The 12,613-nt window shown below is 47.6% G+C and overlaps 2 protein-coding genes across 4 annotated transcripts; one reads left to right on the top strand and one right to left on the bottom strand.

Moving 5' to 3' along the window:
* The first annotated feature begins 5,849 nt into the window (after window positions 1-5,849).
* On the top strand, window positions 5,850-7,892 carry hs6st2 (heparan sulfate 6-O-sulfotransferase 2). Its single transcript, XM_028960876.1, has 2 exons — window positions 5,850-6,438; window positions 6,524-7,892. Exons 1-2 carry the CDS (start codon window positions 5,897-5,899, stop codon window positions 7,224-7,226), a joined length of 1,245 nt encoding a protein of 414 aa, XP_028816709.1. The 5' UTR covers window positions 5,850-5,896; the 3' UTR covers window positions 7,227-7,892.
* Window positions 7,782-11,224, bottom strand: ids (iduronate 2-sulfatase). Of its 3 annotated transcripts, none has more exons than XM_028960875.1 (9): window positions 11,123-11,224; window positions 10,538-10,677; window positions 10,272-10,452; window positions 10,106-10,194; window positions 9,837-10,037; window positions 9,463-9,633; window positions 8,948-9,074; window positions 8,553-8,723; window positions 7,782-8,485 (listed from the first exon to the last, which is right to left on the bottom strand). In XM_028960875.1, the coding sequence occupies exons 2-9, from the start codon at window positions 10,652-10,654 to the stop codon at window positions 7,965-7,967; spliced, it is 1,578 nt and encodes a 525-aa protein (XP_028816708.1). In that variant the 5' UTR covers window positions 10,655-10,677; window positions 11,123-11,224; the 3' UTR covers window positions 7,782-7,964. The 3 variants fall into 3 exon arrangements, with proteins under 3 accessions (XP_028816708.1, XP_028816706.1, XP_028816707.1); XM_028960873.1 differs by lacking the exon at window positions 11,123-11,224 and adding an exon at window positions 10,753-11,102; XM_028960874.1 differs by having other exon boundaries at window positions 10,106-10,452.
* Window positions 11,225-12,613: the final 1,389 nt, after the last annotated feature.

The raw sequence follows: 12,613 nt of genomic DNA on the forward strand, positions 1-12,613 counted from the left end.
TCTTGGGACTGATGGAGATATGCGAGAAATGGCTTTTGAATTCAGTATGGGGTCGTGTTGCTAGGTAATGGGAGAGACATGCCACAAGCAAACAGCCTTGGATGATCACATGGTCATTCCTGGAACGGTGAAAGTGGTTCCTGCTCCCCCCTTGTGGGCGTGTTGGAAGCTACACCGCACTGTGGTCTGTCATGTGACTTACGGTACCTGTAAGAATGACCGATGTGAGTGAGAAAAAGAGCCATGTGATGTTACAATGTTCTCAGAATGGGGGGGCTTGATTTGGGAAGAACAAGACTGAAAGTGATACACGGCAAACACACAATGAGATGTGTCCTTAGTGGCCATGAAAGGCTGCAGTGTGTGGGGACGGTACCTTCATCAAGGGGACCTCAGTGCCACCTTGGCCTCTTGGGATCTGAACCCGCAACCCCAGTTACTTCCTTTTCTGCTAGGCCACCACTGTCTCTGACTGATACCGTATGGAGGGCTCTGAGTGCCAAAATTAAATGATCAATAATTAAGTGCTAAAATGTGAATTATTTAAAATGGGAAATTAAGACATTAAATAATTATAAGTGTCATTAAAATCTTTCACAATTGATTTTATTTTGCCTCATTCAGCACATCATTAACTTCTTTTATATTTCCATGTGTTTTAATGACTGCTCAATTAAACACCCTGTCATCACATACATATGTATTTATATATATTCCGTTTATATGTGCCATAAAGCTCAGATCGAACAAGGAAGGCTGATTATGGGCGCCACCAATCACTGTTGTCCCTCCCCCCACTCACCCCTCTCACACTGTTAAATCTGGACCTGGAAGTGCATCTCGCCGGAACAGGTAACCTGTAACAGTTCAGGTCCGAGTGTCACGTTAAAAAGTCGTTTCTCAGGAGTGTGGAGAGAAGGAGACAAACTGGGAAGAAAGGAAGAACTTACGCCGGGATTTCCACCTTCCATCCATTCAACTTTGAGTATTTCAACCTTATTAAGCCCGATTGAATGATGTTCAGACATGAAACGTTCTTTACTGTTACTGTTCTGTTCAAAACTGAACTACAGTAAATCCCTCAATCGCAGGCTGATAGCTCCACCCACCACATAACACAGCTTTCACGTCTGTTACAAACCGCAGCAAAATCACACTTTTAAACTGACCTACTGTTTTACTGTTACTTTTACTTGAGTACATTTGTTAATTAGAAACTCTACTCTTACTTTACTACACTAACACTCGACTTGTTACTTTTTAAAACCATTTATATACATGCTTTATTTTTCAGACAGCTACAATAATCACATGACCACACTTCACCAATCAGCTGTGCAGTCACATGACCACACACAGACTGCGCCGGCATTATTATTATTTTGGTGTAACGTTACTCATACTTGAGAACATTTTTTTTTTCTACCTACCTCTGCCGATACGTTACTGAAATCGTGGCCCAACCGTATTGTGGGATACCGGTACCATTGTATTACTAATTCTTTTTCATACCAAAACGAGGCAGAAACAGTGTGGAACTGTTCCAGATTACGTCAGATGTGATGTGACCCTACTGATCGGTTCATTTTTTGGGTGACCGCATATTACAGAAAACATCCAATTTCATAATTAAAAGTAACAAGTAGTGAGACCCATGCTGTTCATAGACACCAGTCAGCGTTCAACGCCAGGATAAGTCAGTGTACATAGAGGAGGTGCAATAATCTGTTTCTAAAAATGGACAAAACGATGGAGATGATTGTTGACTTCAGAAGACAATGGAAGGACCACTAGAATTGAAACAGGTTTGGTGTTGGTGGAATACCACTGGTTTGGTATTTAACAATGTTTCTGAACATGATGCCTCTACAATTTTTGTGTATAGTTTTCAATGCCAATAAATTCAAAGAAAAATATTCAAAGACCTGAAAAAAAAATGCAAGGTCAGAAATTCAACTTGGCATCCAGTTAATCAAGTTACTCCTCCAAACACTCCTCGTGTTATTCCTCCAAAATGTGCCAAAATGCAACCAGAACTGCGCAAAGTGTGTTGTAATTCTTTCTAATTGTTTATATAATCTGCATTATTATTTTTTTAAATGTGTTTATTACACATGTATCGTGAGAACTGAGGTTTCTATTCCATCAAAGCACATATACAGTCAGACAGCCATGATGTCACCAGCAATGGGTTTCTGTGCATTTATTTCTGTAACATTTGAATGGTAGAATACATACTGTTCTAAAGTTACAAACCGCAGATATGAAGCTGCTCCTTCCAGTACCAAAAACCCTAAAATAATGAGTTATGAAAGGAAGAAGATAAAACTGAAAAATTCCCCAGCTAGGAGTGTTTTGGCACAAAAAAACTTGCCTGAGAGGAAATGAAATAAGACCAGTGTGGTTGCTGGTGTACACTTGGGAAGTGGATTGAAAATCATTCATGATTCCAAACATATTTTACAAATAAATAACTGAAAAGTGGGGTGTGCGTTCTCAGGCACCACGTTCTCAAGTGTACACCACTTACAGGGAGTGCAGAATTATTAGGCAAACACATCATCCTCTTCATGCATGTTGTCTTACTCCAAGCTGTATAGGCTTGAAAGCCGACTACCAATTAAGCATATTAGGTGATGTGCATCTCTGTAATGAGAAGGGGTGTGGTCTAATGACATCAACACCCTATATCAGGCATGCATAATTATTAGCCAACTTCCTTTCCTTTGGCAAAATGGGTCAAAAGAAGGACTTGACAGGCTCAGAAAAGTCAAAAATAGTGAGCTATCTTGCAGAGGGATGCAGCACTCTTAAAACTGCAAAGCTTCTGAAGCGTGATCATCGAACAATCAAGCGTTTCATTCAAAATAGTCAACAGGGTCGCAAGAAGCGTGTGGAAAAACCAAGAGCAAAATAGCTGCCCATGAACTGAGAAAAGTCAAGCGTGCAGCTGCCAAGATGCCACTTGCCACCAGTTTGGCCATATTTCAGAGCTGCTACATCACTGGAGTGCCCAAAAGCACAAGGTGTGCAATACTCAGAGACATGGCCAAGGTAAGAAAGGCTGAAAGACGACCACCACTGAACAAGACACACAAGCTGAAACGAAAGGGTATAAAAGAAGAAAAACGAATGACATGGCCTCCTTGTTCACCTGATCTGAACCCCATTGAGAACCTGTGGTCCATCATCAAATGTGAGATTAACAAGGAGGGAAAACAGTACACCTCTCTGAACAGTGTCTGGGAGGCTGTGGTTGCTGCTGCACGCAATGTTGATGAACAGATCAAAACACTGACAGAATCCATGGATGGCAGGCTTCTGAGTGTCCTTGTAAAGAAAGGTGGCTATATTGGTCGCTGATATTAATGAGTTTTTTGGGTTCATTGAGAACATGGTTGTTGTTCAATAATAAAATTATTCCTCAAAAATACAACTTGCCTAATAATTCTGCACTCCCTGTAGTATTGGTCTTTCACCTTGAATTCCAATAAAATAGATTCATGTTTGTGGCTGTAATGTGACAATTCAAGGGGGTCAAATACTTTTGCAACCCATTGCACATTACCTAGAGTATGATGCAACGCAAACACTATGAGACACTGAAAAGTTTTAAAGACAAAAAATGGTCAATTTAGTACTGCTCTTTCCTTGCAAGAAAAACCATTAATGCCACCAAAGATGACAACGTTATAGCTGAAAGGAAAAAACAATGACTTCATGACTGAAGAAGCATAAGGTCTGATTTCACTAGGGGTCTTGGATCCCTGAATGTTTTAAGTGCTAAACAGTGGAACCAGAAAATGTCAGTTCTTGGGAATTGTGCATCCTGTTTTTATCTTCAAACAGAACATACCAAATAAATGTATGGTTGGTGTCCATAAATTAAAGAAAGACTGGATGCCTGGAGCTGAGTAGGTCCTTTAACCAATACATCCTACATGAACCATTTGGGACATGACACCACTGGTGTCACCATGATGCATTGAAGCTCAGATGCAATTATACTGCACTCTAAATCCTCTATCTAGCAGAAATGCCTTCACCATTCGGCAACCAGAGTGACTTCATCTCGCACACTGGTCCAACTCGTCATCAGTCATGGTGCTGTAAAATGCCTTAACTGGACTCCGCCATGCGTTGGTATGCTATTCTTCTGGATATTCATAAGAGTTTTGCTGTATATGGAACAGACAGATTAGGTTCCATTTTAAGTCTGTTTCCAACCTGATAAGATCGTGTAGATTTGTCAGTTCATTTAAAATAACTGGTTCAACTGGTATGTGACTGGACACAGCATCTAAAAACACAAGTTCTTGTTGTTTCAGGTCCAGATCAAAGTCTTTGGAAAACCTGGTTGCGAATTTCCTGTGAGAAAAAAATACAAAACCAAATGGTCAGTCTCTGCAATGTCACAATAATGCCGACAGACATCCCTTCTCTCCTGCATACTGACTACAGCTACAAAGTTTAATTAATGTTCTTCAGAATGAGGGTTCGGGTCCGGTGACCTGACCCGGTGGTAGAAGCCTAGCGGGTAACACACTCGCCTATGAACCAGAAGACCCAGGTTCAAATCCCACTTACTACCATCGTGTCCCTGAGCAGGACACTTAACCCTGAGTGTCTCCAGGGGGGGACTGTCCCTGTAACTACTGACTGTAAGTCGCTCTGGATAAGGGCGTCTGATTAATGCTGTAAATGTTACTGTGGAGACCCGGTTATCGGCCGCAGCACTCCATCACTCTCCTTCTTGGTCAAATAGCCCTTACACAGCCTTGAGGTGGGTTTGGGGTCATTGTCCTGTTGAAAAATAAATGAAAACTAAACGCAAACTGGATGGGATGGCATGTCGCTGCAGGATGCTGTGGTAGACATGCTGGTTGAGTGTGCCTTCAATTTTGAATAAATCCCCAACAGTGTCACCAGCAAAACACCCCCACACCATCACACCTCCTCCTCCATGCTTCACAGTGGGAACCAGGCATGTGGATTCCATCTGTTTACCTTTTCTGCGTCTCTAAGACACGGCGGCTGGAACCAAAGATCTCAAATTTGAAGTCATCAGACGACTGGTCTATTGTCCATTCCTTGTGTTTCTTGGTCCAAACAAAATCTCTTCTGCTTGTTGCCTCTCCTTAGCAGTGGTTTCCTGGCAGATATTTGACCATGAAGGCCTGATTCACGCAGTCTCCTCTTAACAGTTGTTCTAGAGATGGGTCTGCTGCTAGAACTCTGTGTGGCATTTATCTGGCCTCTGATCTGAGCTGCTGATAACTTGCGATTTCTGAGGCTGGTGACTCATATGAACTTGTCTTCAGAAGCAGAGGTTACTCTTGGTCTTCCTTGCCTGGGTTGGTCCTCGTGTGCCAGTTGTGTTGTAGCGCTTGATGGTTTTTGCGACTCCACTTGGGGACACAATTAAAGTTTTTCAATTTCTTAAAGTAATGATGGCCACTAGTTTTTCTTTAGTTAGCTGACAGGTTTTTGCCGTAATATGAATTTTAACAGTTGTCCAATAGGGCTGTCAGCTGTGTAGTAACCTGACCTCTGCACAACACAACTGATGGCGAGAAATTCCAAAAAAATACAGGAAAAAAGGCAAAATGTATGTTGTCAAAATTCCAACCTCTTATTTTACATTTCAACGTCGTATTTTCATTTGCCACAAAGAAAAATGTCAAATGTTTGAAATTCATTGGCTAATAAAATTTCCGATGGAACAGGAAATACTGACTGTTTGTAATACAAGCGCAGGAGAATGACACCAGAAGGGACTAGTGTCTGAGCTATTTCGCTAGTTCGGCGCGGCTTGATGACGTGGACGAGTGACGTCAGGAGCGGGGGCTGCTGGGAAGAGTGATGGACGGTGGACCGGGACGCGGAGACGCGACGGATGGATGAAAGGTCGGGCAGCGGCCGCCTGCTGGTGGCGCTGGCGATGCTGCTGCTGTTCGGCCTCATCGTGCTCCAGTACGTGTGTCCGACCTCCGACTGCCAGCTGCTGCACCTCGGCGCCATGTTCCGGCCGGGCGCCGGCGGCGCGGCCCGGGCGGCGGCCGGGGGCGGCGACGGGCCCGCCGGGGACCCGTACGTGGCCGAGGACGGGGCGCTGGCCCGCTTCGTGCCCCGCTTCAACTTCTCGGCCCGGGAGCTGGGCAGCGCGGCGGACTTCAACATGAGCAGCGGCGACGTGATCGTCTTCCTGCACATCCAGAAGACCGGGGGCACCACGTTCGGCCGCCACCTGGTGCGCAACATCGACCTGGAGCGGCCGTGCGAGTGCCGCGCCGGCCAGAAGAAGTGCACCTGCTACCGGCCCGGCAAGAAGGACACGTGGCTCTTCTCCCGGTTCTCCACCGGCTGGAGCTGCGGCCTGCACGCCGACTGGACCGAGCTGACCAGCTGCGTCCCGGCCGTGATGAGCGCCGGCCAGAGGTGAGTGGGCCCCTCCCCTTCCTCCCCGCAGCGCGGTGACGTCACGCCGCAACTCACTGTCCCCCATGTCCCCCGCTGTCCGCAGGAAGTACCACTACATCACCATCCTGCGCGACCCGGTGTGGCGCTACCTGAGCGAGTGGCGGCACGTCCAGCGCGGCGCCACCTGGAAGGCCTCGCTGCACATGTGCGACGGCCGCGCCCCCACGCTGGCCGAGCTGCCCAGCTGCTACCCCGGCGACGACTGGTCCGGCTGCGCCCTGCAGGAGTTCATGGACTGCCCCTACAACCTGGCCAGCAACCGGCAGACGCGCATGCTGGCCGACCTCAGCCTGGTGGGCTGCTACAACCTGTCGGCGATGGGCGAGGAGGAGCGCGGCGGCGTGCTGCTGGCCAGCGCCAAGCGCAACCTGCGCCGCATGGCCTTCTTCGGCCTGACCGAGTACCAGCGCAAGACGCAGTACCTGTTCGAGCGCACCTTCCGCCTGGAGTTCATCGCCCCCTTCACCCAGCTGAACGGGACCCGCGCCGCCAGCGTGGACGTGGCCGCCGAGACGCAGCGCCGCATCCGCCGGCTGAACCGCTGGGACGTGGAGCTGTACGAGTACGCCCGGGACCTCTTCCTGCAGCGCTTCCAGTTCGCCCGGCAGCAGGAGCGGCGGGAGGTCCGCCAGCGGCGGCAGCAGGAGCGGCGCCGGCTGCGGCTGGGGAGGCCCGCGGCGGGACGCTCGCGCCCGAGGCCGGAGGCGCTGGAGGACTACATGGACAACGTGGAACAGTGGCGGTAGCCGGAGCCTGGTGTTCAGTAGGGATGGGGGGACATCACAAGTGTATATGTGTAAAATATGGTTCCGGTTCTGTATAAAATTGCGGTAATACGACATGTTATTGATTTCTTACCTCATGGAGTCCCATCTTCAACTTTGGACATTTTTTATTGTACATAAATGTTTTTTTTTTTTTTTTTAACATTTTTCATTTTTGTTGCTGGACAATCTTTCCATTCTAATGCCTGACGGTTCACAGTCTGCCAAATCGTACAAACGACGTTTCTTTTTACCTTTCGAGCAGTCCAACAAGCACGGGACACCCAGAAAGGCTGATGGGACGAGGACAAGCCAGCGGTGGACATCACAGGGACAAATGTCGTCCTCAGGATCTCCCACCAGGACATTGTTTGGTGTCCCCTGGTCACCCTGCGCCGATTTTATTTAAAATGCTCATCATTCAAACCACTAAAAGAAAATCATTTTGTGAACAAAATATCCAAATATGCCATATTTGGACTAATAAAGGACAATCTTATTTGGACACGTTCAAAAATCGTTTCTCAGGACGCCATATCAGAGGAACATTTTTATTCAAAGAACAAAAGAAAGTAACAAAAGTACTGACTTCAATGTCATTCATTTCCCTCCATATTGTTAGTTTATTACATTCATTTAACTATATTCCCTCATTTTCATCTGATGAATAAACATCAAAGTAAAACATTTTCCGTGTCGAACGAGCCGAATGACTTGATTTTAAGCAGCATGAATGAACTGGTGGGGGACGTAGTCCAGGTGACTCTGTAGGACCCGAGTCCACTCCGCGTTGTCCCCTTTCCGCTGTAGTGGCCAGGGGCCCCGCCGCCGGTAAAGGTTGTGGTCCTGCCCAGGGTCTTCAGACAGCTGGTACAGTTCCCCGGCGTGAACGTCGGACATGTTGGCGCGGCAGGTGCCGGGGTCGAACCCCACCCACAGCGAGTAGCGGTAGTCGGCAGAACGTACGGAGTAGCCCATCATCCGGACGTGGGGCTGCCGCGGCTGGTCCGAATCCAGCTGGGGCGTGTCTGACGGGCGGGGATACTGACTGAAGGCCACGCCCACAGAGGACTGTTGCATCACACGTGGGTGGAGTATCGTGAGGGCGTGGCTTTTACCCTCAGTGCAGAGTTCAACGTGGCTGGACGGGTAAGGACACAGAGGCGGGGCTGGAAGGCCGGCCAGCTGGACCACGGTGGGGAACACGTCGATCAGCTCAACGATCTGAAGCACCCCGTGACCTGCAGAGTGGAGGTGGGGAACATCAGCCTGAGATTGAAGCATTAAAATGAGAAATGATCCCATCACCTTCTTGGAAGTGTCGGTGAGGCTCCTTAAAAACATCTACGTAGCGGAACTTCCTCCTCCCGGGTGCGGCTGGAGATCTCCGTCCCGGCACGTGCACCAGCAGCGGCACCTGCGTTGCTACGTCGAAGTTGCTGTATTTGGCCCATTCTCCATGTTCTCCTAGCGACCACCCTGTCGGGGACACTCCTCCACATCACACACAGCCTGGACACACCGCACGCTGCTTATTCTGTGTAGCATAACTGATTCTAATATAATGTGGGCGTGGCAGATTCACCAGCACAGCAGGGAATGGTGACAGCAACGTATTCTCTTCAGCTCAGTGAGTGTGTGTGTGTGTGTGTGTGTGTGTGTGTGTGTGTGTGTGAGACTGCACGATTGGAATAAGAACAAACCGTGATCTGAAGTAAAAACCACTATGGTGTCCTCAGCCAGGCCAAACTCCTCCAGCGCCGCCAACAGCTTCCCCACCTGAGCATCCAAGTAGGAAACGGCGGCCAAGTAGTGCTGCCGAATCTGGAGCTGAAATGTACATCAAAAATAAAACGCTGATGCGCGTCGGTTTGAGGAACGAAGTTCAGACGCCAGAAGACGGACTGAACCGCATATGTGGTAATACGTCTCTATAAAAACACTTAACTCCATGGTTTTATGTAATATTACTATAAACTAGAACGCTTGTCAGATATGAATCGATACTTGAAGAAGTGGAAGAAGTGCAGATATCCACCTGATGAACGGGGAAAAGCAGAAGTTATGGACGTGCTGGATTTCGTGGTGTGAAGCAGTACTGCTGGAGGAATAAGAATGATCTAGATGCCCTTCACTTCTTTCTAGCTACGTATATATACGGTGTGTGCAGTATACGAGTGTTGAGAATCGGCACGGTGATATAATATAAACATGATACCTGGAAGTCCTTTAAAATGGGTCCATAAGGAAAGCTGATGTTGAGAGCCTGCACGTCCTCCCTCTCCCGGATGTCGGTCCAGGGATTGTACGCCACACTTGGTAGGTCACCAGGAACGCTGGGGTCAGGGGCAAGGGTCATGTTCTCCACAGGGTACAGTGACAAGAATTCCTGAAAAAAAAGACCTGGGTCGAATCAGCGTACAGGAGTCTACCACGGGCAGGCCAGCCGCTCAACGCCCTCAAGCCTTACTGAGGGACGGGAATACCTCCATCCATCAGCAGCAGGCGATACGGACACGCCAGCACCCCTGTGGCACTGAATTTTATCATCAGATGCCGATATTGGCTGGTTTTTTGCAGCGCTCCTCGTACCTGCGGAATTCTGAACGGGATGTGAGGTTTGTAGTAGCCCACTGCCAGGAAGAAGGGCTCCGCGGCTCGGCTCAGCGCCCGCAGCTGCCGTACGGCTTCGTCGGTGTTCTCCATGTCGGGCAGGGTTCCTAGCGGAGTCTCCGACACGTTCACGGCACAGAGGAGGTTGCTGTGCAGCCGGCCGTCCTTGCCCTTACAGACCTGAGCAGTTTCAGATGAGGACATTACTGTCCACCATCACCTGTAACCATGACAACCGGCAGACCAACCTTCATCCTTTCGAACTTTAAAGAGGGCGGGTGGTACGGTGGCGCCGACCAGCTGAGTGGGAAGTCGTCGGAGTGGTTGGATACGAGTCCTTCGCACGAGCAGAAGGAACAGAGGTGAGGTGCAGAAGCAGGCCGGGCCGGGCCGGTCTCGGCTGTGGGATCTGACCTGGGTGGAAGACCTTCCCCACAGACCTGCTGATGTAGCCGCTGCGTTTGAGGAGCTGCGGCAGGGTGGTGAAGTTCCCAGCCTGGACCCTCCAGTACCCGTGGGAGTTGTCGTACAGCCTGATGGTGTCCGGCCTGCGACTGGTTAAAATCGAGGTCCGACTGGGTCCACACAGCGCTTGCTGGGTGAAGAGAAACGCGCAGAGTTCGTTCAGAGCAGGAGTCGACTCACCTCGGGAGTCGCCCCGGGAGCGAGTCCCGGCTCACCTGGGCGAACGCGTTGTAGAAGACGGAGCTCCGAGACGCCAGCTGGTCGATGTTGGGCGATTTCACCCCCAAAGTGCTGGAATAGCATCCGAGTGCCGGTCGTAAATCGTCGGCCATAATGTATAGGACGTTAAGCTTTTCTAGGAAGATGAAGGGAGCGATTTTAAAACATGCCGATAAACGGGTTTTCGCGTTTCGTTTAAATTGTACGATACCTCTCGCTACAACCCCAGTGAACAACATTATAGAGTAAAAAGAGGTGAAGATCCGCCACATGGTGGCCGGAGCGCAGGTCCATTCAGGCGGAGCAGTAACGCGGCGCGAACTGCGCATGCGCAGACAGGCTGTTCCGCACAGGACGTAAACAAGTGTACCTCACATAAGATAGAAGAAATTAAAAAATAACAACAATAAACTAAACAGGAATTATTAAAATGTCAATAGTAAGAAAGACAGTATAAAACTGAGAAGAAGTGGTTCCTTTTCTCTAGCTGATGTCCATATGCTGAAATGATTACTCACTGTTTCACTTTTCTCTGTGTACAGGAAATAAACATAAATGCCGTTTTTCACAGTAACACTAACCAAAATGTAGTCATTTAGTAAGCTGGACACCATCCCTGCGGTCAGAAGAAGGAACTATAACACTTGTTGGACACCAGCACCATGTCCACTTCATTGCTTCTGTGTACCTTGTAATGCTGCCACCAGGTGGCGCTACATCTTTACGTGGGCTTGAGTTGACAACAGCAGACTGTGTTGCAGAAGCAGGATCCTAGGAGGAAAAAAGTATGCACACACACCATAACATTTACCAGACGCCTTTATTCAGTAGTTGCAGGACAGTCTACAACAGCTTCATCCCACAGGTCATCAGACACCTGAACAATCTGGACTGAGACCCTGACCCTCACGCACACAAACACACACACACACACACACAAAAACACACACAGACACACGCACAAACACACACAAAAAAAAACACACACACACACACACAAACACACACAAAAAAACACACACACATACACAAACACACACATGCACAAACACACACAAAAAACACACACACGCAGATGCAAACACACACATGCAGATGCAAAACTCACACACACAAACATGCAGACACATACGCACATGCACGCTACCTCTTTTATGTTTTGACTTTTTTTTACGTTTATTATATATTATTAGACTGTTCCATTTTGCACAGCAGTATTTGCATTATTTTCACTGTGTACATTTATTATTAATTTCAATAGTTTAGCGCTGACTGTCTGTCTGTCTGTCAGTCATTCTTCTTGTTGTGTACATGTTGTATTTGCATTAAATGTTACTCTTGCACTGCCTGAGTCCCATGTTTGTATGTAGTCAGGATTGTCAGTGTCGCCCTTTACATCAGAATGTAACGTTGGTTAAACCTTACATGTAGCCAGTGTTGGGGAGTAACGGAATACATGTACCGGCGTTACGTATTTAGAATACAAAATACGAGTAACTGTATTTCGTTACAGTTACCGTTTAAATGAGTGATAATCTGAATACACTTACTTTGATGAAATAAATGGATTACATGGCGGTCTGGGCCGCGCCCCTGCCCGCTGTCACCAGGACGACCCGCAAAAGCAAGCACAAGTGTGTGTAATACTGTGCGTAATAGTGCCAAACGTTTCCACTAAATGCTCCATTTTCTCCAAGTACAGTATGAGTGTGAGGAATAATTAATTCATGCATTTTTATAATCATTTTTACAATAAATATCTTGGTGGTGTTCACTGATAAGGCTTGTAACCTCATTCTTTTCTAAACTTAGTGTTTGTTTTTTCCAAGCATTAGAAAAGCAGCACCTCATATGTTCATGGAAATTGTTAGCCAATTATTGGAATTTGGGGGGGTTTAACTTTTTCAACCAAACAGTTCAGCACTGACACCTTAGATGGTTCTTGTTGCATGTCTTGTTAAATGGCCATGAAGTAATGTTGCTGGGTTGCATTAAAACATCTATTGTCTTGTGTTAAAAATTGTATCTGGTGGCAAAGTTTAAAGTGCATTTTGTCATTGTCACATCAAGAT

This window comes from Denticeps clupeoides, chromosome 18, assembly GCF_900700375.1.
Source record: "Denticeps clupeoides chromosome 18, fDenClu1.1, whole genome shotgun sequence".
In the NCBI taxonomy this organism is placed as follows: domain Eukaryota; kingdom Metazoa; phylum Chordata; class Actinopteri; order Clupeiformes; family Denticipitidae; genus Denticeps; species Denticeps clupeoides.